At 65.5% G+C, this 27,344-nt stretch overlaps 2 protein-coding genes, 1 long non-coding RNA gene and 2 other non-coding genes across 12 annotated transcripts; 3 read left to right on the top strand and 2 right to left on the bottom strand.

Annotated features, from left to right (window-relative positions):
• The first annotated feature begins 674 nt into the window (after positions 1 to 674).
• Positions 675 to 12,411, top strand: DPYSL5 (dihydropyrimidinase like 5). Of its 4 annotated transcripts, none has more exons than XM_085057294.1 (13): positions 675 to 769; positions 5,216 to 5,480; positions 6,466 to 6,624; positions 7,255 to 7,434; positions 7,520 to 7,588; positions 7,754 to 7,798; positions 7,915 to 7,990; positions 8,426 to 8,582; positions 9,138 to 9,279; positions 9,513 to 9,655; positions 9,738 to 9,945; positions 11,016 to 11,184; positions 12,068 to 12,411. In XM_085057294.1, exons 2-13 carry the CDS (start codon positions 5,220 to 5,222, stop codon positions 12,151 to 12,153), a joined length of 1,695 nt encoding a protein of 564 aa, XP_084913420.1. In that variant the 5' UTR covers positions 675 to 769; positions 5,216 to 5,219; the 3' UTR covers positions 12,154 to 12,411. The 4 variants fall into 4 exon arrangements, with proteins under 4 accessions (XP_084913420.1, XP_084913423.1, XP_084913421.1 ...); XM_085057295.1 differs by lacking the exon at positions 675 to 769 and adding an exon at positions 882 to 904; XM_085057296.1 differs by lacking the exon at positions 675 to 769 and adding an exon at positions 1,109 to 1,184.
• Positions 12,412 to 15,179: 2,768 nt separating this feature from the next.
• MAPRE3 (microtubule associated protein RP/EB family member 3) lies at positions 15,180 to 22,454 on the top strand. Of its 5 annotated transcripts, none has more exons than XM_085057300.1 (7): positions 15,180 to 15,314; positions 19,651 to 19,778; positions 19,864 to 20,009; positions 20,164 to 20,365; positions 20,942 to 21,093; positions 21,230 to 21,382; positions 21,609 to 22,454. In XM_085057300.1, the coding sequence occupies exons 2-7, from the start codon at positions 19,658 to 19,660 to the stop codon at positions 21,675 to 21,677; spliced, it is 843 nt and encodes a 280-aa protein (XP_084913426.1). In that variant the 5' UTR covers positions 15,180 to 15,314; positions 19,651 to 19,657; the 3' UTR covers positions 21,678 to 22,454. The 5 variants fall into 5 exon arrangements, with proteins under 5 accessions (XP_084913426.1, XP_084913428.1, XP_084913427.1 ...); XM_085057302.1 differs by having other exon boundaries at positions 15,206 to 15,314; positions 19,648 to 19,778; XM_085057301.1 differs by lacking the exon at positions 15,180 to 15,314 and adding an exon at positions 16,979 to 17,292 and having other exon boundaries at positions 19,648 to 19,778; positions 20,164 to 20,320.
• On the bottom strand, positions 22,177 to 26,837 carry LOC146440561 (uncharacterized). The gene is made up of 2 exons (XR_014851196.1): positions 23,104 to 26,837; positions 22,177 to 22,584 (listed from the first exon to the last, which is right to left on the bottom strand). It is a non-coding gene; the product is annotated as an uncharacterized LOC146440561 (long non-coding RNA).
• LOC146440562 (U1 spliceosomal RNA) lies at positions 22,826 to 22,989 on the bottom strand. The gene has a single exon (XR_014851438.1). It is a non-coding gene; the product is annotated as a U1 spliceosomal RNA (small nuclear RNA).
• LOC146440563 (U1 spliceosomal RNA) lies at positions 26,651 to 26,814 on the top strand. The gene has a single exon (XR_014851445.1). It is a non-coding gene; the product is annotated as a U1 spliceosomal RNA (small nuclear RNA).
• Positions 26,838 to 27,344: the final 507 nt, after the last annotated feature.

Genomic DNA, 27,344 nt, shown 5'->3' on the forward strand with positions numbered 1-27,344 from the left:
CTGGGGGCTGCCAGGAGAATTCAGGGGATATTGGGCTGGGTGCTGATGGGATATGCTGGACCATGCTGGGCTATACTGGGCCATGCTGGGCTATACTGGGCCATGCTGGGCTATACTGGGCACCACTGGGTGTTAGTGGTCACTGCTGGGCATTACGGGGTGCTGCTGGACTTTACTGGGCGTTTGTGCATTTACTTGACATTTCCATGGCCAGTACATTTACAGGACACTTACATGTCCAGTGCATTTACTGGACTGTACTGGGCACTGCCTTTTCCTGGGCTGTGCTGGAAGGAGCTTATGGGGATGTCACGGGTGGCCATGGGGGAGCAATGGCATCCTCTGGGGGTGTCGGGGGAGCCACGAGGGACCCCCGGGTGCCATGGGGGAGGGAGCTGGGGGGCTGCCGGGGAGGGACGGGAGGGTGCTGCGGGCGGGGGCCGGGCGGAGTCCCGAGGGGGCTTCCCGAGGGCATTCCCGGGGCGTTCCCGGGGGTCCCAGGGGTCACCGGGGTCTCCGCGCGCGCTCCGTCACTACGGCAACGGCGCGTGCAGGTGGAGGGGGGCGGGGCACGGGCATCTGGCCACGCCCCCTCGGCCTGTCAGTCATGCCGCGCGCAGCCCACCCTGCTGGGGGCTCAGCCCCGCCTCCGGCCGCCAGGGCGGGCGGCGATTGGTCCGGGCTGCGCTGGCTCCGCCCCCAGAGCGCAGGTTCGGGTGAGAGGCGATCGCGGCCGGAGCGGCACCGGGAGCGGCACCGGGAGCGGGAGGTACCGGCGGGGCCGGGCGGGGCCGGGAAGGGCACAGCGGGGCCGAGGGGGCTGAGCCGGGCTGGGCTCGGCTTTGCCTTTCCCGCACCGGCGGGACCTGGCTCGTTATCGCGACGGGTTGGACAATCGCGACAGGTGCGTGTGTCTCGACGGGCGCGAGTGAATCGACGGGCGAGGATGGAGGGGAGTGCCTCGCCATCCCCGCCCCGGGTGCTTCGCGGGGTATCGCCGGGCAGAAAAGCTCTGTGTGGCCGCCGCCCACCTATGGCGACTCACCTGTCGCGACAGGGCGATGGTGTCGCGACAGCGCGAGGGGTTCGCCTCGGCGGGGTGTGACGCCGAGGACGGGTGCTCCTCCCCGAGAGAGCCCGGCTCCCTCGTCGGCGCCCTGTCGCGATCGAAAGCGGAGCAGCAGGTGCGCGGGGCGCGGCGGAGCGGAGACCCCGGGGCGGCGGGGGCGCGGGGGGCGAGGGGCGGCGGGGGTCCCGCCGGGCCTGGCTCATTGTTCCGCCGGGTCTCCCGGGCGGCCCCGCCCCGGCTCGGAGCATCCTTTGTGCTGGCCGGCCCCGGGCTTTGTCTGCGGAGCCGCCCCGGGCCGGCGAGGGCAGGACCCCCCGCGCCTCCGGACCCCGCACGGAGACCCCCGCACCGCGCTCCGGGACCCACCGCAGCGGCACCGCCCCCGCGCCTCGCCCGGGCCCGGCCCACACCCAGCCCAGCGCCCTGCACCGGGGGACGGCCCGACTCTCCGCCAGGGACCCCCCGGCCCGGCCCGGCCCGGCCCCGCTGTCCGGCAGCATCCCCGTTTCGGTGACCGCCGCTCCGGCCTCCTGCCGCAATGACCCGGGGGTCAGCGCCGGGGGGTGACGGGGACCTGGGAGCGGGGATGGGACCCGCCGCGTCCCCGGAGCCTTCCCCGGGACCCTCCGCAGCGCCCCGCGCTCGCTCGGGCGTGGTCGCGCCGTGCCCGGGCTGGGCCGGGCCGAGCCAAGGTGCCCGCGGGGACAAGGACCGTCCGCCCGCCCGCTGCATCCCGGGCTTGGCGGCGGCGGCTCTGATGGAGCATCCTTGGCCCTTCGCCCGCCGATCGCGGCCCCCGCGGGTCTCCTGGTCCTTCCCGGGGCGGTGGCTCGGTGCCACCGCATCTCGTCATGGTCGGGGGGGCGCTCGGTGGGACCCCGGCAGAGAGACACCGACACCAGCCTGGCCGTGCACGTAACGGGGACAGGGCAGGGGCAGAGCTGGGGGTCCCTGGTGGTGTAACCCCCCCGCCGGGGCGGAGAGCGATGCCCACCCAGCTGCCGCCTCTGGCCGGGGACAGGCGGTGGTCGCGGGTCGGTATCAGCGGAGTGACGGTCGCCCAGCCCAGCCTGACAAAGGGGGGTCCCCGCTGGCGGGCTGGGTGCAGGGTGGGCGCGGACAGGGTGGGTGCCGGGGGCTCGCCGGCGCAGACAAAAGCGGGGGGCGGCGAGGGGCCCCCAGCCTCTCCGCGCCGCACAATGCGGCAGCCCCGGCACAAAGGCTGGGCCCGGCAGCCGCCCCGACCCCAACAGGTGCCCCTGGCAGCCCCGCCGGGGAAAGGGTCCCTTTGTCCTGCCGGGCTCACAGCTGTCCCCGCGGCCGGGGGCCGCCGCGGCAGCCGGCGGGGCTGGGGGGGCTGCGAGCCCCACGAATGGTCACCCCGCTTTGTGTGCCGGGAAGCGGCGCCGCCGCCACCGCCTGCCGAGGTGGCCGAGCCGGGGGTCTGCGGCGCGGGGTGGGCGGGGGTCCCCGGGATTCTGGTAGCCCCCCCGGCGCTGACGCTGCGTTTTTGCCCTGCCCGGGATCCTGTTGTCTGGCAGAAGCCTTCGGCCACCGCGCCAGCATGGCCACAGCGGCTGATGCTGGCTGTGCCACCACGCTGCAGCAGCTGGCTGGGGCACGGGCAAGGGCCCCGGTGCCACCAGGGATGGTGCCACTGTGGCCCGGGCTGGGGATGCTCGGTCTGAGTCGGGGTCACTGGTGTGAGCTGGGGGAGTGTGCTGGGGTCACTGGTGTGAGCTGGGGGGACACTGAGTGGGAGCACTGGGTGTGATCTGGGGGCAGTGAGGCTGAACTGGGGGCACTGGTGTGCCAGACAAGCCACTGTGGACATCCGGTGCTGGGCATGGGGCTGGTGGCATGGGGACATCAGGGCTCTGCCACAGGCATTGCAGGGGGTAGCTGATGGTTCTGCGGGGAGGGGGTGGGAAAGGTGCCTTCAACAGTGGCACGAGGGCAGCGTGATGGCAGCAGCGTGGGTGGCTCCGTGGTGGCCAAGGCCATGGGCATCATGGGGAGCTGCCAGCTCTTCTCTGTGCATGGTGGGCAGCCCACGCCTGTGCCCCCAGCGATGCCCTGTCCCCTTGCCAGCCCCATGCCCCTTCTGCTGTGCCTGCCCCCCTCCTGCCCACCCACGGCAGCCCCCTCTGCCCCGTTTCCCCCATGTCGGGGGTCCCACGGTGCTGCAGCACCGCTGGCAGTCGAGTGCTCTGTGCTCCAGATCCATCCATCACCACAGCCCGCTTTCATCTCGGGATGTGAAGTGCTGCCTCCCCCCCACCCCCTCTGCGCTGTGCCACCTCCCCCCTGCACCCCCTCCTGCATCTCCTGCCTGGCCCAGCCCTGCTCAGGGGTCCCAGGGGCTCATGGTGGCACTGTGGGCACCATGGTGGCACTGTGGACACCAGCTCATCCTCTCTGGCCTTGCCCCACCAAGGTGAATCTCTGCCCTCATGTCTTGTCCCTGATGTCAGTCATGGTGGGCCCTGACTGGCGTGGGGACTCAGTCCTTGGCTGGGGTTGTCCCCCTTGTTCCTGTCATCCCCCTGATCCCTGACAGTGTAGCTGTGGGTACAAATGCCCCTCAGCCCAGCCCTCCCATGGGGCAGCAGCTTCCCCCTGTGCCTGAGGCAGAGCTGGGGGGCAGCAGTGGGGACAGGACCACTGGGGTGCCACTGCCCAGTGTGCCACAGTGGCCTGGCACACTGCACGAGGTCACTGCCACCCCACCTCAGTCCCTTGGGGGGTTTCTCAGCAGTGACACAGCTGTGCATGCCAGTGACATTCCCGAGGGGGGCCTCCTGCAGGACCCCAGCAGCTGCTCCTGCTCCTCTGTGCTGTGGAGAGAGCATCAGGACAAGGCGCCAGCTGGCACCGGGATCACCCATGGCAGCCACTGTGCAGCCCTGGGGCAAGAGCCAGCCAGGGAAGGGCTACCGGTGCCCCCCAGTGCAGTGGTGGTCCCACAGTGGGGGGGACAAGCAGCCACTTGCCCCCACTGCCGGCAGCTCTGGCCCGTGGCTCTGGGAATGCCCAGCTGTTAGCAAAGCCCAGAGCCTCACAGCCAGCTCTGGTGCCCGAGAAACCATTTGCTGCCCAGCAGGTGTTGGGATGGGCACTGGAAGTCCCTGGCACAGCTCAGGACAGTCCTTTCAGAGCAGTGCCCCTGTCCCAGCAGCCACCTGAAGCAACAGCAGGGCTATGGTGGCACTGGCCACCCCCTACCACAAGGTCCATGTCCCCACCAGCAGCGTCCTTTGCCCGTGGCTCAGTGCTGGTCCCTGTGTGCCCATCCAAGGGTCAGGGGTCACGGGAGCTGGGTGGGCAGCAGGGGCCATTGCCACAGCACAGCTCAGTGCCAGCATCGTGTCAGCAATGCCACTCTGCTGCACTGGCCACGTGGGTGCTTTGGGCTCTGTCTGGTGGAGGGACCCTGGTGGTCCCTGCAGTGGGGACAGTGAGGCAGGGGTCTCTACTTGGGTCTCTGCAGTGAGGTCTCTGGCTTGGGGGTTCTGCTGGGGTCCCAGCCCACCCGGGTGGACACAGCCAGCATGTGCCGTCCCTGCTGATGGGTCGATGGTGTTTGACCTTCACCAAATGACTTATTGATCTTGTCTGGGGATGCCCCTCGCTGCTGGGGGCTCAGGCAGTGCTGAGGCAGTGTGGGGGTCTCTGGCAGAGACCAGAGGGGCTGTGGGCAGAGATTCCAGTGAGCGATGCCAGCCCTGGTGCTTTCCATGCCAGTCCTGGTCACTAACAGGGACAAGGAGGGCAGCCTGCCCTGGGTGTGGGTGCTGTCACCTTGTGGGGATGCCCAGCAGTGTCCCCATGGCACACGTGGCTATGGCCGTGGAGGGTGGCAGCCCTGCTCCGAGTGCTGGGTCTGCAGGGTGGGTGGCACAGGCTGGGGTGCAGCCTGGAGTCACCAGAGCGGGGCTCTTGGCAGGGAGGCAGCCCCCAGCTCTGCCAGGGCCCCTCCTCTGCGCGGATTTCCTGGGATAATCCATCGACATGGCCCGTGGAGGATGCGCAGCCGCGGGGCTGAGCCCTGCCCTCAGCGGGGCACCTCCGGGGAGGGTGGGCAGTGGAGTGACCCCCAACCCTGGGGCTCCTAGTGGTCACCCCGGTGCCGCCTCTTCTCTGCAGCACCATGATGGCCAACGCGGCCACCATGCGGATCCTCATCAAGGGGGGGAAGGTGGTGAACGATGACTGCACCCTCGAGGCTGATGTCTACATTGAGAATGGCATCATCCAGCAAGTGGGGCGTGAGCTGATGATCCCCGGCGGGGCCAAGGTCATCGATGCCACTGGCAAGCTCGTCATCCCGGGCGGCATCGACACCAGCACCCACTTCCACCAGACCTTCATGAATGCCACCTGTGTTGATGACTTCTACCATGGCACCAAGGTACCCCCCTCAGCCTGAGCCCCCGTATGGGGTCTGCTCCCCACTCAGGGGGCTCCTTGGGGGTGCAGGTTGGTGCAGGCAGTTCTTCGCCCCAGCACTGTGGGCATCTCAGCAGCATCAGCTCCACAGGAGCATTGTGGCATTGCACTGCCTGTCCCCACGTCCCCATCCATCACGTCCCCTGCTGTCAGAACCCTCCTCCCATGCCGGGGCCGTGGCACCCTGTGCCAGCTCGGGGACCCTCTGCCCTCTCTGTACTGGTGGCACTGTGTATTGAGTGTTGCTGCCTGGGAGTGTCAAGGGGCCAGCACAGGATTGTCCCTGCAGCTTGTCCCGCTGTCCCCAGTGCCCGCACAGAGCAGCCATTGTGCCAGGCCAGCGCTGGCCGTGCCTGTCCCCGGGGTGCCCAATGTTCCTGGGCAGGGGGCTCGGCAGTGTGCTGGAGGGAAGGGGTCAGTGTGATGCCCACGGGTGCCCCACGCCAGGCCTGCTCCCTGTCACTGTCACCCGCCTCGTGGTACTGCGCTGGCACCTCCCGCGAGGGCCGATGGGCAAAGGAGCTTTGGGGATTAGCAGGGCAGGGTGAGCTGGGGACACCAGCAGTGCCACCGCGCCTGCACTGCCGCCCACGCTGCCGTGGCGGGGGGGCTGCCCGCGGCCCCAGCACACATGGGGCTCTGTGCCAGGGGGGCTTCTGGGTCCCCCAGCACCCCAAATCCAGCGGTTGGGGCTGGGGGTCGGTGGGTGTGCTGGTGGCGGCAGGATGGGGCTCTCCAGATGTGTCACACACCCAGATGTGCTGCTGCAAATGGGCAGCCATCGGTAGGGCTAGGGGCATGCAGGGATGCCTGCCTGCACCCAGGGCCCCCACCTGCCCAAACACCCCTGGCACCTGGGAGCTCACCTGGCTCACGGCTGAGCAGGATCGGTGCCAGAAGGGGGGGATAAATCCTGACCCCCCCATCGCGGCCCCTGTGCCCCGCAGGCAGCGCTGGTGGGGGGCACAACAATGATCATCGGCCACGTCCTGCCCGACAAGGAGACGTCGCTGCTGGACGCCTACGAGAAGTGCCGCAGCCTGGCAGACCCCAAGGTGTGCTGCGACTACGCCCTGCACATGGGCATCACCTGGTGGGCGCCCAAGGTGAGTCTGGCACGGCTCCGGGAGCAGCTGCTGGGGCTAATTCCCTGCCCCGCTGATCCCATTAGCTGCTTGGGGGGTGGGCTGAGCCCCCAGGCTGCCTTTTGAGCTGCCCTGAGCCGGGCTCAGCGGGGCAGGGGCTCAGGGGTCCCCCCGGGGCAAGGGGTCCCCGCGGGGCTGAGCCCCTCACTGGGGCAGGGAAGGTGCTGCTGCTGCTCCATGCAGGGGAGCAGGGTGCCCAGGGCTGGTGGTCCCAGCTCGAGAGGACCCCAACCCACAACATGACCCCCATGGGGGTGGTGGGCAGGACTGGTGACCAGAAGCCATCGCACAGCACACTCAGCCCCTGCAATCCCCTCAAAGCTGCTGGAGTGGGATCAGGCCTGGCTCCCGGCTGTGCTGCAGGGAGACCCCAGTCCTGACCCCCCTTCCAGCAGAGCAGGGGCAGAGGGATGGAGTGGGTACCCCCTGGGGGCTAGAAAATCCCTTCTGGTTCCCCCCAGCATCTGTCACTCCCAAAATTAGCAGCAAATCCACATCCCGTGTCCTCAGGGGGATGTCGGTCCCTGCCCCGTGGTGGGCAGACATGGAGTGAGGTGAGCAGCTCCCGCTCTGACCCCCATCCTGGCACAGGTGAAGGCGGAGATGGAGACGCTGGTGCGGGAGAAGGGGGTGAACTCCTTCCAGATGTTCATGACCTACAAGGACCTGTACATGCTGCGGGACAGCGAGCTCTACCAGGTCCTGCGCGCGTGCCGCGACTTCGGCGCCATCGCCCGCGTCCACGCCGAGAACGGCGAGCTGGTGGCCGAGGTGAGGGCAGGGGCATGGGGGGTGCAATGGGCACCCAGCTGAGGGCAGCAGAACCCCCCCCCCTTGACCCCCCCAAATTCCCCAGGGAGCCAAGGAAGCTCTGGATCTGGGCATCACGGGGCCAGAGGGCATCGAGATCAGCCGGCCTGAAGAGGTAGGTGATGGCAGGTCTCACCGTGTCACTGCAGTGGTGACACGGGACGTGGCTGGGATGCTCCAGGACATCTGTGTAGCTGCCACCACCCGTCCTCATGTCACCCACCTACCCATTGGTGCCACTGTTGCATGCCACATGTGTGACCACCGGCTCTCTCTGCAGCTGGAAGCCGAGGCCACGCACCGTGTCATCACCATCGCCAACCGGGTGAGTGGTCTTGAGCGTCACCCAGCTGGGGTTGGGCATCGTGCTGCCATGGGGAGCCCTGTGCCTCAGGGAGCTGGGGTGCCATGGACACAGCACCACTGACCCCCTCTCTGCAGACCCACTGCCCTGTGTACCTGGTGAACGTCTCCAGCATGTCCGCAGGGGATGTCATCGCTGCTGCCAAGATGCAAGGTAGGGGACATGGGTGGGGACAGCCCTCCCCAAGACGTGTGTTGGCAAGGGGCACCTGTGTGGCCATAGAAACACACAACACGCATGGGCATCAGGGAGGTTTTGGGTTTGGAGGAATATGGACACGGATTGTGGAGCTGTGGACGTGCAGAGAGACACGTGGGCACCCACAGACACACGGGCACAGGAACACATGTGTACCTGTGGGGCTGTGACCTCACACAGGTGTGCACACCTGAGCCCCCAGCTCTCCTCGTACACGCGGGACACACGTGTGAGCACGTGAGACGCACATGTGAGAACACACAGAACACAGGGCTCGTGCCCTGATGGGAACGTGGGGATGCTGACACGGACAGTGCACACACACGTGCTCCTCACACACCTGCCCTCGCACACCCACCTGTTGCACACGCATGTGCCTCCACCCGGCAGGGAAGGTGGTGTACGCAGAGACGACCACGGCGCACGCCACACTCACCGGGCTGCACTACTACCACCAGGACTGGTTCCACGCCGCCGCCTATGTCACCGTGCCGCCGCTGCGCCTCGACACCAACACCTCTGCCTACCTCATGAGCCTGCTCGCCAAGTGAGACCTGCCCCGAGCACCTCTCCCTGCCCCTGGCACCCCCTTCTCGCCAGCCACACTGGGCATCCTGGTGTCCAGCACACCCAGGTGTCCTGCCCTGGGTGCCAGGCTGTCCAGCTGTGCCATTGAGTTGCCTCCTGCTCTGGGTACCCCATGGCATGGGCATTGGGCTCTCTGTGCCTCACTCCCCTGACACTGTGCACTCTTGGGGATGCACTCTGTGAGTGCTGCACTGCCCCAGTACTCACTGAGCACCTGTGCTGTGGGTGTCCCACTCACCCACTCCCTGCATGGGTGCTCCATTCCCTGGGGACCCTGCTCTCCAGGCACCCTGCTCTCCAGGCACTCCGTGGTGTGAGTGCCCTGCTTCCTGGGTGCCCCATTCCCTGGACATCTTGCTCCCTGGATGCCAAGAACTCCAGGCATCCCATGGTGTAGATGCCCTGTTCCCCAGGCACCCCAGGGCAGGGGTGCTCCTTTCCCTGGGTTCTGCACTCCCTGGGCACCCCGAGCAGCCCTGCCCAGCCATGCCCACCCTGCTCTGTTCCCCCACAGCGACACGCTGAACATCGTGGCCTCGGACCACCGGCCCTTCAGCACCAAGCAGAAGGCCATGGGCAAGGAGGACTTCACCAAGATCCCCCACGGTGTCAGTGGGGTGCAGGACCGCATGAACATCATCTGGGAGCGTGGCGTGGTATGGCACTGCTGGCCTGGGCACAGGGCTGGCGCTGGGGGCTCTGTTGGAGTGGGACATCCCCTGGGGTGTTTGTGCCCTGGCAAGAGGGCGTTGGGCAAGGTGCTCCACAGAGCACCCCGGTGGGTTCTGGTGACAATCCCAGTCCCTGCAGCACCCCCAGGGTGTCTGGGGGACTTGGGGGACAGGGAGAGACACAGCCCAGCATATCCTCACCCCCACTCTGGTGGCAGGTGGGGGGTAAGATGGATGAGAACCGCTTTGTGGCCGTGACCAGCTCCAACGCTGCCAAGATCCACAACCTGTACCCCCGCAAGGGCCGGATCATTCCTGGGGCCGATGCTGATGTTGTGGTCTGGGACCCCGAGGCCACCAAGTAGGTGCAGCCCATGGCAGGGGGCTGGGAAAGAGCTCCCTGTGCCCCCAGCTCCCACTGACCGCCCCATCCCCCTGCCCAGGACCATCTCTGCCAGCACCCAGGTGCAGGGTGGGGACATCAACCTGTACGAGAACATGCGGTGCCACGGGGTGCCCCTGGTCACCATCAGCCGTGGCCGTGTGGTCTACGAGAACGGCGTCTTCATGTGCGCCGAGGGCACCGGCAAGTTCTGCCCGCTCCGCTCCTTCCCAGACATCGCCTACAAGAAGCTGGTGCAGCGGGAGAAGGTATGGGGGTGATGAGGGCTGTGCTGGGGCTGTGCCATGGCCGTGCCAGAGCAGTGCCGTGGTTGTGGTGATGCCACGGGTTGGGACAGGGCTGCACCGTGCTGGCTGCTGAAAGGGACAAGGGGGCAGTGGCTGTGGTGCTCCCAGCAGCACCATAGGAGGGTCTGTGCCAGGCCAGTGCCATGCCATGCTATAGCATGTGGCTGGAGCACTGTGTGCCTTGTGCAGGGGACAGGGGGGCCCTGTGGGCTGGTGTATGACACAGAAGCCTCTCCTGGGTCCTTGCAAGCATGCTGGCAGTGTGAGAGGACAATTGTCTCAAAACATGTGTGGCCCGTGGCCATTTCAAGGTGTGTGTGAGCATCGGGGCCTCCCGTGCCCCCCGTTCAGGTTCTGCCCTTTGTCGGGTCTCCCAAGGCAGCCCCACAGCTCACAGTGGCCCCACATGCACTGGCACAGGGACACGTGTGGCCGGGGCTGCCCTGCAGTGATACCCAGGAGCTCTGTCAGTCCCTGTCACTGGGGACCCCCTGTGCCCCTGTGCTGTGGCTGTAGAGGATGGGCTGGGGGATCGGTGTGATGCTGATGCTGCAAGGGAAGGGGACAGCCGGGGGTCCTGGCACCGTCACAGGCAGATGATGGCCAGCACTGGGACGCTTGTACTGGAGCTGTGTGTGGCTGGGGGAGCACAGGGCATCGCATGGACTTGGCTTGGTTTGGCTTTGCTTGGCTTTGCTTGGCTCGGCTTGGTTTGTCTTGGTTTGGCATCGCCGGGGGGATGGGGCGAGGGGCTGCTCTGCCAGGGTCACCCACCTCCCCCAGCTCTTGCTCCTGGCATTGTTTTGCACCAAAAGTCCCACAGCCTGCCCAGCATCCCGCCGAGTGCCCCCTCCCCAGCCCCAGCCCCTCCCCAGCCCCAGCATGCCCCGACCCCTTCGCTCCGCACCACACCCGGCCGATCCGCCCCCCGCTGCAGGGCTCTGGCATCCCTCATCCCGCTGGCAGCGCGCCCGCAGCCCCTGCCCGGCGGGTGCTGATGCTCTCTCCGCTCTCTCTCTCGCTCCCGGCAGAGTTTGAAGCTGCGGGGTGTGGATCGCACCCCGTACCTGGGGGACGTGGCCGTGGTTGTGCATGCCGGGAAAAAAGAGACGGGGACGCCCCTGGCCGATACTCCCACCCGGCCGGCCACACGACACGGGGGCATGAGGGACCTCCACGAGTCCAGCTTCAGCCTCTCCGGTAAGAGCGGGGCCGCAGAGAGGGGCCTGGCACTCTGGCCTCGGGCCACCCCCGGGGCTCGCCGGCAGCCCTGCATCTGGTGGCTTCTGGCACCAGCCGGGCACTTGGCCCCCCAGAGTGTCCCCATCGTGCCCACTGCCACCGCAGGCTGTCCTGGCATCCTTCCCCTAGGGCTGTCCTGTCATCCCCTTCTCCAGGCTGTCCCCATCACCCCAGCAGGGCGTTCCCACTGCCCTCCCAAAGTGTCACAACCACCCTCACATCCGCCGCCTCAAGGCGCAGCCCTCCTCCTGGGCAGGGGGCCATGGCAGAGCAGGGAGTTGCCCCCACGGTCGGATCTGCAGCTCCCCAGCCCTCGCCCATCCCTCCGAGCTCCGTCCGTCGTGTGGCTGCACTGGCTGGGGGTTTGGGGCGGGCTGGGGGTCTGTGTCAGCAAGGGAGGGTCCAGGGGTCTGTGGCAACTAGGGGCTCTGCTTAGGGATAAATGGAGCTGCATGCCACACTCGGGCAGCCCCTCCTCACCGCGCCGTGCCAGGCTGGTGGCCTCTGTGGTGCTCCATGCCGGCCAGCACCTGCTCAGTGCTCCGGCGGGACCGGGGCCACGCTGACCCCCGGGGGCAGGATGTGGGGACTTGGGGATCCCAAACGTCAGTGCTGGCGCAAGGCCGGGGCTGCCCGAGGCTCTGGTCAGTGCTCCCCGTGTGCGGCACAGCCGGGGCAGCACTGGGGGGACACGGAGCTCCCACCGTCCCAGCAGTGCCAGGGGGACACAGAGCCCCTGCTGTCCCAGCCGTGCTGGTGGCGCTGGGGTGCCAGGGGGGTCACGGGGCTGTGCCCCCCTACCCCCACCCTGACGCGTGCTGCCCATCCGTGTGTCCGGCAGGTTCTCAGATCGATGACCACGTTCCAAAACGAGCCTCGGCCCGGATTCTCGCTCCCCCCGGGGGCCGGTCGAGCGGCATCTGGTAGAGCCGGGGACCTGTCCCCCAACTGAGGACCAGGCGCCGCCCCCAGCGCCCCCGGACCCCGGCTCCAGCGGGGCTCCCCTCGCTGCGGGGCCCTGCCTGGCCTCCGTGCTGCCGGCGGGGCCGTGCCGGCGGCGGGGCCGTGCGCGGGGGCCGGGGGCCGCGGAGGGCCGGGGGCAGCGGGTGCCCCCCCGGCCCTTTTCTGTTTGCACGTTGGGTTTGGATCAGTGAATTTTTGACTTGTTTGTGCATCACGTGGAAATACTCTGAAGTGGTTTGTGTCACTAGCGTAGGGGAGACGCAGGGACCCCCCCTTTCTGCCCCAGCCTGCCCCCATCCCTGAGCCCCATCCCTAACCCACACCACCACGCCTGATCCCCATTCCTGTCCCACTCCATCACCATCTCCCCATCCCTGAGCCCCATCACCATCCCTGCACCCCCATCCCCACTGCTGTTCTCCCCATCTTCATCAGCATCCTCTCACCTCCATCTCCATCCCCCCATCCCTGCACCCCCATCCATCTCTGGCCCCCCAGACCCCCATTCCCATCTCTTCTCCCCCTTACCCGATCTCCATTCCTGATCCCAGTCACCAGCCAGCACCCCTTCACCCCCATTACTGCCTCCCCTCAAAGGCCCACTCTCTCCCTGCACCCCCATCCCTCTCCCTGCACCTCCCCAGCCCCACACCCCCCTTCCTTCCCCCCTTGATCTCCGCCACCCCAGCAGTGAGTGGTGTCACACACCTGTGTCCCACCTGCACGGGCCCAGCGAGGTGTCCATGGCACACACCTGTGTCACACGTGTGTCCCACCTGCACGGGCCCAGCGAGGTGTCCATGGCACACACCTGTGTCACACGTGTGTCCCACCTGCACGGGCCCAGCGAGGTGTTTGCACACACCTGTGCACAGGTGAACCCCTCGGCAGGTGTCGGCACACCTGCACACGTGTGTCCCAGTGTCCCATCCCTCTGACACCTGTGTCAGGCCCTGGCAGGTCCCCCCTCAGCTGCCAGGGTCCCCAGCACTGCTCCCGGTGCCAATGGGGGTCCGTGTGTGCGTGGCCCCCCCAAGGAGTCCCTCTCCCCCTGGTGCTATTGAGGGGAGCCCCAGCCCCTTGCCCCTTCCTCACCCCCCATGTCCCCTGTGCCCCCTGTGCCCTCCCCCCTGTAGGTCCCTGTAGGTGTTTGGGGGCCGTGGGTGCCCGGTGGGGGGTCCCGTGTCCCCCTGGGTGGTCCCACACGGCCAATTTAGGAACCTGCCGTCCGTTGTTTGCTCATTAAAGACCGTTCACAGCGCCCAGCCTGCACCTGTTTCAGGGCCGGGGGTCCAAGGGGGTCTGGGATGGGAGTTTGGGATTGGGGTCAGGATTAGGGACCCCACGGCCATAGCCCTGGAGGTGACCAGGGTCCAGGAGGGTGCTGGGAGCAGAAAGAGCCCTGACACGGGGACACAGAGGGGACATGGGGGCAACAGAGAGACACAGAGGAGACACGTGGGGACACAGGCAGACAGGTGGGGACATGGGGACACAGGTAGAACGTGAGTCGGGGCAGGCATGGAGGCGTGGGAACACAAGGGGACACACGTGGGAACATGGGGACATGCATGTGGACACAAGTGGAACATGTGTGCGGACATGGTACCAGGAGTGGGGACACAGAGCTGGCCCTGTCACCACAGGTCCATCTGCTGCTCAGATGCACAGACACAGACAGGTGGGTGCAGGGGGACTGCAGGGGGGATCTTGGGGGTCTTGGACAGCCTCTGGGGTTTCTTACATGTGTCACAAGGGCTCTGGGTGTCCCCAGGTGACAGGGAGGGTCCCACACGACTCAGGATAATCAGGGGCTCCAGAAGGTCCAGAGGGCGCTTGGGTGCTCTGAAAGAGAGCTCACAGTGGCACCCGAGGGTCCCGAGTGGATCGCGAGAGGGTCCCTGGGGAGTCCCAGAGAGGGCCCCAGTAATGGTCCCAGGAGTGCTTGGGGGTCCGAGGAGGTCCCAAGGGAAGCTTTAGAGAATCCCGAAGGGGTCCTAAAGAGGTTCCAGAGGGATCCCGGGGGGGTCTGGGAGACTCTGGGTGGGGGCTCCCCAGGAAGAGTCTTGAGGGGTCACGGAATGGTCCCGGGGAGGGTTCCCGAGGGGTCTGGGGGTTGTCCCGGGGGTGTTTTCGGGGGGTTCCCGAGGGGTCTGGGGGTTGTCCCGGGTGTAAGCTGGGGTTCTCGAGGGGTCTGGGGGTCTCGGGGGTGTTTTCGGGAGGTTCCTCGAGGGTCTGGGGATTGTCCCGGGGGTGTTTTAGGGGGTCCCTGAGGGGTCTGGGGATTGTCCCGGGTGTTTTCGGGGGTTCCTGAGGGGTCTGGGGTTGTCCCTGGGTGTTTTCGGGGTTCCTGAGGTCTGGGGGTTGTCCCGGGGTGTTTTCGGGGGTTCCTGAGGGGTCTGGGGGTTGTCTCGGGGGTGTTTTCGGGAGGTTCCCGAGGGGTCTGGGGGTGTCCCGGGGTGTTTTCGGGGCGTTCCCTGAGGGTCTGGGGATTGTCCCGGGATGTTTTGGGGTTCCCGAGGGGTCTGGGGGTTGTCCTGGGGCTGTCGGGGTCCCGAGGGGTCTGGGGGTTGTCCCGGGGGTGTTTTCGGGGGGTTCCCGAGGGGTCTGGGGGTTGTCCCGGGGATGTTTTCGGGGGGTTCCCGAGGGGTCTGGGGGTTGTCCCGGGGGTGTTTTCGGGGGGTTCCCGAGGGGTCTGGGGGTTGTCCCGGGGGTGTTTTCGGGGGGTTCCCGAGGGGTCCCCGAGAGCTACCGGCGGTGCAGATGCCGCCGCCAGACACCAGAGGGCGCTGGTCGGGCTCGTTGCCATGGCGACAGGGGGTCGGCCATGTCAGTTGCCATGGCGGGAGGGGGCGTGACCAGGCCGTTGCCATGGCAGCAAGGAGGGGCGTGTCCAGAGAGTTGCCATTGTGGGAGGGGGCGGGGCCAGTTCATTTTCTGCGCTCAGAGGGGGCGTGGTCGTGCCCGTTGCCATGGCATCGGGGGCGGGGCGGGGCGGTTGGCACCTCCCGCGGGGGGGCGGCGCAGGCGCGGTCGGTCCGTACGGTTCCGGCCCGGTCCCGGTCCGGTCCCGGAGCGGCGGAGGGAAGCGGGGGGAGTAGAGCGGCGGCGGCCGCGGCCGAGTGGTGAGTGCGGCGGGACCGCCCAGGGGGCCGGGAAGGGAGCGGGCAGCGCTGCCGACATCACCCGCATCCGCGCACCGGCCGCCGCGGCCCGGCAGGACCGGCCGCCGGGGCCGCGGGGCCTTCGGGGATGGAGTGGCGGGGCCGGGCCGAGAACGGGGCTGGAGAAGCGAGGACGGAGGGCCGAGGGGCCTCCGGAGATGAAGTGTCCGGAGGTGAGAGGAGGGGCGGTTCGTCCGGTAACGCCGGGGATGGAGCGGTTGGAGCCGCGCCGCGAACGGGTCAGGGGCTGAGCGGCGAGGCCGAGCGGTCCCGCCGGGCCGGTGGCGGCGAGGCCCGGCCTGACTCAGCGGCGGCCGCTGCTGCGTCCCGGCTGCGGCTCCCGCGGGACCGTGGCACGGTACGGAACGGCCCCGGCATGGCACGGCGCCGGTACGCACGGCGCGGCAGCGGTTCGGCACGCCGAGAGCTGTAGTCTCCGCACCGGCACCGCGCAGCACCTGCCCGGGCATCGCCGCCGGTACCGGCTATCGCCGGGGCCCGGGCAGCATCCGGAGACCTCCAATCTCCGGGGGTCCTGCGGAGCCCGGGCCACCGCCGCTCGGTGTCTGTCGCCGGTCCCGTCCCGCGGGTGCCGGTGTGGGTGACGCTCCTGGAATGCTGCCGTGGCAGTCCAGAGCGGCAGGTGGCTGTCACCGTGACACACCGAGCGTGACGCGCTCTCGGTCCTTGGACTCATGGCGGCACGGCGGCGGCGGTGTCACCGGTACGGTGGTGTCACCGGTAAGGTGACAGTGTCGCTGACGTGTGCGTGTCGGGATGGGGCCTGTGCTCCCCCGCCATTCCCAGGACATCCAGTCCCGTCTCCCGCCGATCTTCCCGAGCGGGTGCCCCCGCCGCGGTCGGGGCACACGGACCCGGCCCCTCTGAGACCCCGCAGGGTGATCGGCGTCCCGGAGGTGTCGTGTGCCCTTACGATACCTCCCGTCACGCGTGTGGGGACACTCTGGGGACAGCCCTGCCCGGCGGCGTGGCACAGGCACGCTGTCCCGCCCGGGGATGCGAGCGTGTCCCCCACCCACCCCGGCTCTCCCAGCTCAGCTCATCCCGCGGCATTAATATTTCAGGAGCAGGGGGGAGGGCTCCGCTCTGCACATGCTCCCGCCGCTCTACCGAGTTATTTAGGTTAGCGGGAGCCGAGCGGGGCGGGGGGATTTGGGCGGTCGGGCACCCACTCTGAGCCCGAGCATCGCCGTCGGGAGCCGCCAGCTCCCGGTGCGTGAACGGCCGATTTGCCTCGCCGCGGGCCGGGACGGGCACTGCCGCCGGGAAACAGGGAAGGGGGCTGGGGCTGGAGCCGGTACGGAGCTGGGGAGGGAGACGGAGCGAAGCTGGGGGCTGCCCGCGCCCGGCAAACCCACCTGTGCCCACCGCAACGCGGGCTGTGGCACGGGGATGCTCTGCTCGGGGTGGGGGGAAGTGGCGCTGGGAGGCACCCGGGGGGGACGTGGGCGAGTGGCCACTCCGATAGCACCCGGGCCACCGTGCCCGCTGCCAGATCCCCGGCAGCCCCGTGGCGGCTCCACACGGCGGTCGGCCCCCGCCGGGCTGTCTGCCACCCCCCTCGCGTGTTTGTCACTTGAGAAGCCACCGGGACGGCTCCCAAAATAGAACCCGCCAGTCGCAGCAGCCCAGTTCGCACCGGCACCGCGGTGCTGCTGGGCCGGCACCGACGGGCTGCTCAGCTCCCGGTGCCCGCCGTCGGTGCCGCCCTCGGCCGCCGCGCTGGCACCTCACGGCCTCACTCTGCTCCCGTTTGTTTGGGCAGAGCGGCCGGGGGGGCTGCAGCGTGGGACCGGGCCCGGACGACCTCTGCGTGCGCCCCGGCAGCGCCGCGGGACGGGCACGGACGCACGCCCGGGGTTTCGGTCGCCGTCGGGCCGTGATTAGCAGCTCCGGGCCGGACAATTAAAATGCAGCGGTAAGCGTCCCCCGCCTGGCCGGGCGCCCGGCAACAACCCCTCTCCTTATGGCCTGCCGGGAATCAGAGCTGAATTCTTATTTTCATTAGTTTTTTTGGCAAGAGCCGGCGGCAAACCGGCTGGGCCGGAGGCTCCCGGCCCTAGGCGCGTCCATCACCCGGCGTCGGGGCGGCAGTGGGTCGGAGGATGCCGCAGGCCCTGGCTGCCCTGTCATTACACCGGGGCGTGCTCGGCGCTGCGCCGGGGGCTTGGAGGGCGTTTGGGAGGGTGGGGACGGGCTGGGTGGCACCGCGCGTCCCCGCTCCACGATCAGGACATGCCGGTGCCTGGCGGGGTCAGGGTTCTCCCGGTGGGTCAAGGTGCTCCCGGCGGGATCGGGGTTCTCTCCGCCTGTCAGGGTTCTCCGTGTGGATCAGGGTGCTCCCCGCGTGTCAGGGTTCTCCCCCGGGCTCTCACGTGTGCCGGCGTGTGCGGGAGTCCAGGTCCAGCTGGCAGGGTGACACCCCAATTCATCCCGGCGTGGGATTTGGGGGTCCCTGCCCCGTCCCCCACGAGTGTCCCAGAGGCAGGGTGCCGGAGAGCCCTGGGCGTCTCTGCCGGGTCCCACGAGCATCCCCCCGCCCAACCAGGGCGCGACGTGGCCCCACGGCTCGTGGTGGGGTCCTGCTCCGGCTCTGCCGGCAGCTGCCCCGGTTATTTGGGGAAGGGCCGGCGATGGCAGGGGGGTGTCAGCGGCCCCTCGCCGGGGCGGGCGGGCAGCTCCTGCCCCACTCCCCCGCTGCCCCACGCCCCCGCTGCAGCCCCCTGCCCCAGCGCGGCGGTTCCCGGCAGCCGCGGCACCGCAGTGCGCGTGGCTCTGGCTCAGCGCCGCGCATGACTCAGCTCCGCTGCCGGAGCCAAAGGGGGGGAAAGATGGGGAGAGCCCTGGGGGTCCCCTGCCTGCGCCCCACTGGCGCGATGCCGCGAAACAGGCGCGGGACGGGCTTTGTCTCGTTCCCGTGCCGGGAGCGGGTCGGTGCCCACCTCGCCGTGCCGGGGGTGGCGGCGGCGCGGGGGCCTCTGTTCCAGCTGCTGCGGCGGTGGCTAAAAATACCAACCCCCCCCGCGGCTGAGTGCGCTAACACGGCGGGGTGGGACGGCGGTCCCGGGGGTCCCGGCCGCGGCGGGGAAAGGAGCGGCTCAGCTGCCGGTAGGGTTCAAGTGGCCGCAGCCGTGCGACATCGCCGGTGCTGAGTCACCGTGGTGCTGTGCCCGAGAGTGAGGGGACTGCGGCCACCGGGACCTTTCTCCCCGCCAAACGGGCACCGGGGGGTGACAGCATCCCGGGGTGGCAGCGCCCTGCAGGCCCCCACTACTGCATCCCCAGGGCGCAGATGTGCGCTGGCAGTGCCCCCCCTCATTCCCCCGGACTGTGGCACGGGAGGGGGGCGAGGGGGGCTGCCCTCCCCCAAGCCCCCGCCTGGCAGCTGGCCCGGGCCCCGCAGCCCCCCTCGCCGGGGAGAGAAGCGGATTAACGCCGCCGCTGCCGCCGCTGCTGTGCGGGGGGGCCACAGGGGCACCGAGACCCCCACTCCCGGGAAGGGGCAGCACGACAGGGACCTGCTTGTCAGCTGCTGCACTAAAGCATTTGGTGGGGGACGGTGAGATCTGGGGCTCAGTGACCCCCACTGTGTGGTGGGGCTTCCTGTGCTCTGCCACGCTGGGACTACAGCCAGGGGGTCCTGGAGCCCCCTGCCATCTGGGCACAGGCCGCCTGCCGGCAGATGTTGCCCCTCTAAGCCCTGCTCTAATGGACCCCGATCCCGATCCTGGCCCCAGCAGATTAGGCAGCACCGGGGGCCGGAGGGGGGGGCCCTAAGCTGCTTATGGGCACTGGCCCCCAGGAGCCCCGTGGGCTCACACAGGGCAGCAGCAGCCCCCCAGCACAGGGGCAGTGCCCTCGGCAGTGCCTGCATCCCTTCAGCAGTGCATGTGTCCCCTGGGACCCCTTCCCTGTGAGCCACATCCTGCATTGCATCTGTGTTTTGCTCCCAGCAATACCCCAAACCTGGCTCCTCTGGGTACACCTGTTCAGCACAGGCATCCACCTGGCTTGGTGGGCCACCACGGGGCGTCTGGGGGTGCCCACACCTCCCTGCCATACCCTGGGGTGCAGCTGGAGGGGGGCGTCCCACGGGTTGCACCATGGCAACCTGGCACTGCTGTCCCTTGGTGCTGGAGCATGATTGGGTGGGTGCCCTGGGTCCCTGTGCCCCCCCGTGTCAGAGTGTGGGTGGGATGGATGCCCTGGGTCCTGGTACTCCTGGTGTGGGGTTGGGGTGCCCTGGGGCGCTGGTGTGACCCCTGTCTCTCAGCAGCTGGGGCATGGCCGTCAATGTGTACTCGACATCGGTGACCAGCGAGAATCTGAGCCGCCATGACATGCTGGCCTGGGTCAATGACTCTCTTCAGCTCAACTACACCAAGATTGAGCAGCTCTGCTCAGGTGGGCTTGGGGGTGCTGCAGGAGACATGGGGGGTGTTGTTGGGGTGCCCCCAGCCCCCCTGACCATGGCATGGGCCTGGCACAGGGGCTGCCTATTGCCAGTTCATGGACATGCTGTTCCCCGGCTGTGTGCACCTGCGGAAGGTGAAGTTTCAGGCCAAGCTGGAGCACGAATACATCCACAACTTCAAGGTGCTGCAGGCTGCCTTCAAGAAGATGGGAGTGGACAAAGTAGGTCCATGGGGACAGCAGGGTCTGCACTTTGGGAGGCTACTCCGCTGGGGTCTGTGCTTTCCTGTGCCAGTGTCCCCGCCGTGCCAGTGTCCCTGCTGTGCTGGGGGCCACGCTGGGAGCGCTGCCCCACCGGGCCCTCCGTGTGCCCTAGATCATCGCGGTGGAGCGGCTGGTGAAGGGCAAGTTCCAGGACAACTTTGAGTTCATCCAGTGGTTCAAGAAGTTCTTTGACGCCAACTACGATGGGAAGGAGTACAACCCGCTGCTGGCGCGGCAGGGCCAGGACGTCGCGCCCCCCCCTAACCCAGGTGATCACATCTACAACAAACCCAAGAAACCCATTGGCACTGCAGGTAATGTCTGGGACCCCCTGGCGAGCGCTGCCCCCCGCCCTCTGCACCCCATGGCGCGCTGGCCATGGCCAGGCGCTCCCCCGAACCCCTGCCTGCACCCCGCTCTGCTGTCTGCCTGCCTGTGACCGGGGGGACCGGGCGGGTCTGAAGGGACACCGACACAGCGGAGGAGCGGGGATCTCGGCTGCCTCCATCTGCCTGCTCAGCCGGGGCTGGGGGTGGTTGGTCCCCCCAGACTCCCCTGGCTGCCATCCCCCCATGCTGTGTCACCATGGACATTGGTGGCTCCCTGTGCTTTCCCCATGGAAGCTGTCAAGGTCTGGGACATCCTCAGACCCCATGCCAAGCCCCAAACAAGCCATGAGCACCCTTGCAGGACTGGGGGCAAGATTGGCCAGGGGAAACTGAGGCAAGGGAGGGAGGCTGAATGTGGGAGAGCCTGAAGCTGTGGCTCTGCACGGGGTTTCTGCCTGTCCTTGCTGCCCACTGCTGTTCCCCCCCACAATGCAGGGGAGGGGTCCCTGCTGGCAGCCCTCCCGGCCGGCATTAACCCATTGGTCCCCGTGTGCTGTCAAGTCCCCCAGAGAACCTCCCCCACTGGCCCCAAGAACACCCCGAACCCAGCCCGCCTCGGCAACGTGCCCAGCGGCATCCTACGGAAAAACTCACCCGCCACCCGCAATGGCGGCACGGAGGCTGACGCGCAGATCCTGGAGCTCAACCAGCAGGTAGGGAGTCCCGGGGGCACCGCGGGGTTGGGGGCAACTGAAGGCTTCAGCCAGGTAGGGGTTCCCTGCAAAGGGGCTGGGGCACACTGTGGGAGTGGGGTTGGCTGAAGGCTTCAGCCGTTTCCCTCTCCTGCAGCTGATGGACCTGAAGCTGACAGTGGACGGGCTGGAGAAGGAGCGGGATTTCTACTTCAGCAAACTGCGGGACATTGAGCTCATCTGCCAGGAGCATGAGAACGAGAACAGCCCCATCATCACCGGCATCATCAGCGTCCTCTATGCCACGGAGGTGAGGGTCAGGCACCTTGGGACACCCCTGGAAACCATGTCCCTATCCTGCTTTCTGGACTTCCCTGGGAGGGGAGGGACTCCCTTTCCCCTGGTTGCTCTCAGCCTTGTTCACTCTATGGGGTGCCGGCAGGGGGTTGGGCTTTGCCAAAGTGCTCATGCCATGCCAGGGGGAGGTTGGTGAGCCCACCTGTGCCACCCCTGATGACTGCCGTGCTTCCTCCCAGGAGGGCTTTGCCCCACCAGAGGACGACGAGCTGGAGGAGCAGCCGCCAGAGGATCAGGACGAGTACTAGCCCCGGCCCGTGCCCGCGCCCCCTGCGCCGCCCCCCACCATAGACATTCGAGGTCTGAGCCCGTGCCTCGCCCTGCACTGTCACACGCCATCGCGGTCTCCGGCAGCTCCAGGGGGAACCCACTGTCTCCATAACCAGCCGACATCCCTTGGGCGAGGAGCGCGGCTGTGCTGGGGGCTGGGGCTGGGGACGGGCTCTGGCCCCATGCCGGGGCCTGGCCCGTGCCACCCCCTCCCCATATTTATTTCTGTTGTCCCCCTGGTGCGAGCGAGTGCCGCATCCACCCTGGCATCCTGCCTGCCCACGGTGAGAGTGAGAAGGAACATCGAGTCCTTGGGGATTGGCCTGGGGTGCCGTGTACTGCTCACCCTGCTGGGACCCCCGTGGATCCAGGTCCGCCATGGCGGAGTGGGTGCCGGCCTGGCGGCCTGTTGGAGTGGGAGGCCACGGAACGGAGGAGAGAGATGTTGGTTCAGGTTCCTGGGAAGATGAAAAGGAAACCCCAGCCCAGTGCAGCCATGGCAGCAGGGGCACCTGCAGCCACAGGGGTCCCGGAGAGGGAGCCTGTCCTCACCGCGGTGTGGGAATGGCAGCGGCCCTCTCTTCTCGCCCGTGGCCCCCATGGAGCTGGGACTGGGATGGTCACTGCGAGGGCTCGCAGCATCCACCCGCCCCAGCTGCCATGTCCTTGTCGCATCGCTTGTCTGGTCCATCACTCTGGTCGCAACGCTGCATCTGTGTTCGGTTTTATTTAAATAAACTCGTGTGGTAACACTGCGTCCTGCCCGTGCTGGGGGTCACTGCAGCGTCTTGGACCTGCTTCCTGGGCTGGGGGTTCCTCCGTGCTGGCAGACCCTCGGCAGGAGGTAGGAAGATGGAGTGGATCCAGGTGGAGGCTCTGAGACCACTGCGTGTGAGGAGGGTAGAGATGAGTTCGGGTGCACAGTTTCTATAGAGGCCCTGACCCCAGCTTCTGCCTTGGTTTGGGCAGGATTCGGCAGGGTGGGGAATATTGCGTAATTCCACAGGTTGGTCTCAGGCTTCAAAATCAGCTGCATTAATACGGGATTGGGGTAGAATGGAACACAGCAAAATGCATACCTCCAGGCTTGTTCCGCGGTATTGATTCTATTGTTAACCAAAAAGACCAGGGGAGAGCGCGAACGCAGTCCCCCACTACCACAAATTATGCAGTCGAGTTTCCCGCATTTGGGGAAATCGCAGGGGTCAGCACACCCGGAGTGCAAGGGATGAGCCTCGCCCTGGGAAAACCACCTGCCTGATCATGGTGTCTCCCCTGCCAGGTAAGTATGACTCCACACACCCCGCACCCACACACCCCAGCCGCCGCACGCCTACACAACACACGGTCACTCCGCCGCGCCCGCCGCACCGACCCAGCCCCGCGCTGCGCCTCCATCCGCACCTTCCGCCCCGCGCAGCATCCGCGGACGCGCGAGAGCAGCGGCGGCTTTGGGCGAGCTGTGTCCCGCGATTCGGCGCGGTGCTGTCAGATTTGCATGGACACGCCCCTCACCCACAAGGCACCGCGCGCTCCCCGCGCTGATTTGCATGGACACGCCCCTCCCTGCACCGCCTCCTCTCGCGCCCTCTGCGCAGTGCCCCCTGGCGGCAAGGCGGACTGCCCGCCGCTCCTCCCGCGGGGATCCGGATCCTTCCAAATGCATGGATTCAGATCCCGAAGGGATCGACACCCAGCAAGGGAATGAAGCAGGGTGCTGTTCAACAGGATGTTTGCTGGCAGTCGGTGCCAGGTACAGGAAAGAACCTCCGGAAGACACAAGGAGCAGAGAGAGGGGTTATTTCCCAAGTGATGCCTGTAATGCTGGCAAGAAGTAGAAGAGCCAAAAGAAATTGCCAAATCTGTTGTCAGGGACAGGGAAGAGGCAGAGGGCAAGGTGCATTTTGGGGAAGACGTCATGAGTGGGGATTATTGCTCTTCCAAAAGCATTAGGCTGCAGGTCGCAGACAGGACAGGCACTGTGAAAAGAGTGTCTGAGCATGGACAGGAGGGAAAATCAGAAGATGCAGAAATTCTGTTGGACTGAAGGGGACCAGAGGCATCTCCTATTATTTCCCTGGCCAATCCTTTGATTCCAGTTAAGCTGGGCAATGGAACAATGGATTTTCTAGTGGATACTGGAACATCTTGTTCCATAGTTACTGGCTGTAAGGCACCTTTGAGTAAAACGAAAGGCATTGTTGTTGCTGCAATGGGAGGAAATCCCTCAAGGCAGGAAATCCCTCAGGCACAGGAAATCCCTCAGACCATCTTACAACCCATGGAATTCACGACTGGGAACACAAAATGACCCCATCACTTTCTCCACATGCCCGAGTGTCCTTTGCCATTGCTCAGGCAGGATCTGCCATGCAAGTTAAATACACAATTCACTTTCTCTAAGGGCTCTGCCCTCTTGCATATTCCTCTGGAAAACGGATGGAAAGTGCAGCTCTGCCCATTCACCCAGGGAAACCTGCAGGAGAGGAAATGCCTAGTAAAGTTTTAGGTCACTCATACCACTGGTTTGGGCTTCGGGAATCCTGGAACGAGGAAGAAACGTGAGTCTGGTAAAAGCTGAACAGAAACCAGCAGTCCAACTGGTAAGAAGAGATCCAACCCAATAAAATGAGAGACTCAACGAGGATTGGAAACCTTAATGGGCTCTTCTTTAGAGTTTGGGTTATTGCCAATTCAAATGTTCCACTCCAAACCTCCCAGAGGAAAAGCCTAAATCACCGGGATAGACTAGTGCAAGAGCTACAGGAACCTAATGCCCAGACTGCTGATGTTCCTCTGGTTGTCCCAAATCCCAACACCCTTCTCGCCCCAATCCCAGAGACCAACATGGACTTTGTGGTGTTAGATGTGAAAGACATCTTCTCTTGTATCCCTGTGGGTGAACAGAGTCACCTTGTCTTTGCCTTTGAATGGGAAAGTCCAACTCGAAGGGGGAAACGATATTGAGACACTTGAGATTTGAATCAAACTTTGCCATTTTTTTTAGCTGTTCATTAGTACGTGCAGACAGACACTTGTGACTAATTCTACTGTGAATGGCGTACACCTGGCTAATCTTTTGTCTTGAGGAAAAGAGAAGCCCAAGAAGAATGGACTGTTCGCACGAGAGGCACCAGGAGGGTCACCAGCAGGACTGGGCAGTACCTGGGGAAAAGGTAATTCCGGCAGTGGGAGATCATGACCACTGACCCATTGGCTGCTTATTCAGAGCAGAACCCGACCCAAAGGGAGGGAAGAGTTGTGCCTGTGGAGTGATCTGTGTTGGAAGGGAGATCCACTCAGCACAGATGGTGTGTTGGTTTTGCATGGCCTAGTTTTTGGTGGCAGAGGGGCCACAGAGGTGGCTTCTGTGAGAAGCTACTGCAAGCTTCCACCACGTCTGGTAGAGCCAATCCCCAATGGCTCCGAAGATGGACATGCCACTGGCCAAGGCTGTGCCAATTAGAAGTGATGGTAATGCCTCTGTGATAACATATTTAAGAAGAAAATCAAAACAAAGGTGGGGGCTCAGTTTTAATTCCAGCTAGAGAAGAGGAGGATGTGAAAACATGTGAAGAAAACAACGTGGAGACACCAAGGTCAGTGGAGAAGGAGGGGAAGGAGGTGCTCCAGGCACCAGGGCTGAGATTACTCTACAAGCCTTGATGATGACCATGGTGAAGCCACTGTGCTCCTGCAGCCCATGGGGACCACAGGGGATGTAGAGATCACCCACAGCCCGTGGGGAGGTGCCCATATGGGAGTGGGTGGATGCCTGGAGGAGGCTGTGATCTGGTGGGAGGCCCAGTGGAGAGAGGGGGTCCTGCTTCCAGGCTGGAACAGACTGTCCTTGAAAGTCTGCACTCCATGGACAAGTGACCCATGCCACAGCAGTTTTGGGAAGACTGCTGCTCACGAGATGGACCCACACTGGAGAGGTACACAGAGAACTCTGTCTTGTGGAAGACACCCCATGGTCTCACTGGGGAACAACTTCTCTCCCTGAGCCAAGTGGAAGACAACTTCGGGTGATAAACTGACCAAAAGCCCCATGCTCTGTCTCCCAGCACCATCGGTGGGAAGGATGGAGAAGTTGGGAGTGAAAAAAGATGTTTTTAAGGGCTTATTTTACTTCTCATTATCCTCCTCTGATTTTGTAAGTAATGAACTCACTTTGTACCTCTAAGTTGAGCCTATTTTGCCCTTGGAGTGTTTTCTCCTGGTCCTTACCTCATGAACATTTCGTTAAATTTTTGTCTCCTCTGCCCAGGATTTTTGCTCTCCTCTGTAGCAGGGGAGGGTGAGTGAGTGAGTGAGTGAGTGAGTGAGCGGCTTTTTTTGAGGGCTGGTTTTTGGCCAGTGTCAAACCACGACAGAGGGGTTTGGGTGCTAATTAATGAAAGAGTTCTGTAACCATCACCCAAGGAACCCCTGTGCCTTTGTCTGCTCAAATGTAAAAATGTTGTGCAGCTGTGATGCTTGGGGAGTGAAGAACAGTGAGGTAACCACCATCTGCACACTCTGCACTAGCTGGAATAAAACCAGAAATCGCTCTCTTTGGTGTGTGAACTGGCGCCGTGCATGGGGAACGAGTCTGCGGTTGGGACGGCAGTTTTTGGCGTTCCAGTTCCCCGGGACTCGGTGCCAGCGGCAAAGAGCGGAGGCGGCAGGACGATTCCCGGGGCCGGGCTGGAGGCGGCAGCTCCCGGGGCAACGGGGAGGGGTGGGGAGGAGCTTAGCCATGCAAATCTGACAGCACCGCGCCGAATCTCGGGACACAGCTCGCCCAAAGCCGCCGCTGCTCTCGCGCGTCCGCGGATGCTGCGCGGGGCGGAAGGTGCGGATGGAGGCGCAGCGCGGGGCTGGGTCGGTGCGGCGGGCGCGGCGGAGTGACCGTGTGTTGTGTAGGCGTGCGGCGGCTGGGGTGTGTGGGTGCGGGGTTTGGGAACTCATACTTACCTGGCAGGGGAGACACCATGATCAGGCAGGTGGTTTTCCCAGGGCGAGGCTCATCCCTTGCACTCCGGGTGTGCTGACCCCTGCGATTTCCCCAAATGCGGGAAACTCGACTGCATAATTTGTGGTAGTGGGGGACTGCGTTCGCGCTCTCCCCTGATCTTTTTGGTTAATAATAGATCTGCAGTGGATCTCTACAGGAACGCTCTGACCCGGTATATGCTACAAGTTTCGTTACTGGTTTAGCTACTCGAACACACCTGCTTGCTCAGCGCAAGGTGATCGCAGCGTACGCAGGACGCAATCTGCTGTATTGTAGGAACCATTCTCCTCTGCGTCACCTTTTCTGTAATCCAGGAACATCTCCAGGGAAAGTCGTGGGCGCAGGGCAGGAACCCGAGCAACCCCCAGAGCGGCAGGGGTCGGGGGTGGTCTCTGTTCTCCCCCACAGATCATTCTCAAGGCTCAGCGTGCCCTCAGCACTGGGAAGGGAGTTAACTCAAAGCAGACTCAGCCGGAGTGAGGTGGTAAGGGCACAACTCCTGTGCTCTGCTGGACGCGATGGGTGTCACCTGCTGGGGGGATCTGGGGGTTACCTCAGCCCCTTCTCCTGCACCCCCACCCGAAGGGCTGCTCAAGTGCCGCTGAGCTGTCTTCTGTACTTCAGTCCCAGGCGGGAGGGCGGCAGA

The sequence above is a fragment of the Lichenostomus cassidix genome, chromosome 3 (genome assembly GCF_008360975.1).
Source record: "Lichenostomus cassidix isolate B80296 chromosome 3, HeHo_3.0, whole genome shotgun sequence".
Classification (NCBI taxonomy): domain Eukaryota; kingdom Metazoa; phylum Chordata; class Aves; order Passeriformes; family Meliphagidae; genus Lichenostomus; species Lichenostomus cassidix.

Coding starts and splice junctions, on each gene's coding strand:
- DPYSL5 (XM_085057294.1), top strand. CDS start 5,220: ATGATGGCCAACGCGGCCACCATGCGGATCCTCATCAAGGGGGGGAAG. Junction 7,589..7,753: donor AGATCAGCCGGCCTGAAGAG/GTAGGTGATGGC, acceptor CTCTCTCTGCAG/CTGGAAGCCGAGGCCACGCA. Junction 9,280..9,512: donor TCATCTGGGAGCGTGGCGTG/GTATGGCACTGC, acceptor CTCTGGTGGCAG/GTGGGGGGTAAGATGGATGA.
- MAPRE3 (XM_085057298.1), top strand. Junction 20,010..20,163: donor AGAAGATGGGAGTGGACAAA/GTAGGTCCATGG, acceptor CGTGTGCCCTAG/ATCATCGCGGTGGAGCGGCT. Junction 21,094..21,229: donor TCCTGGAGCTCAACCAGCAG/GTAGGGAGTCCC, acceptor CCTCTCCTGCAG/CTGATGGACCTGAAGCTGAC.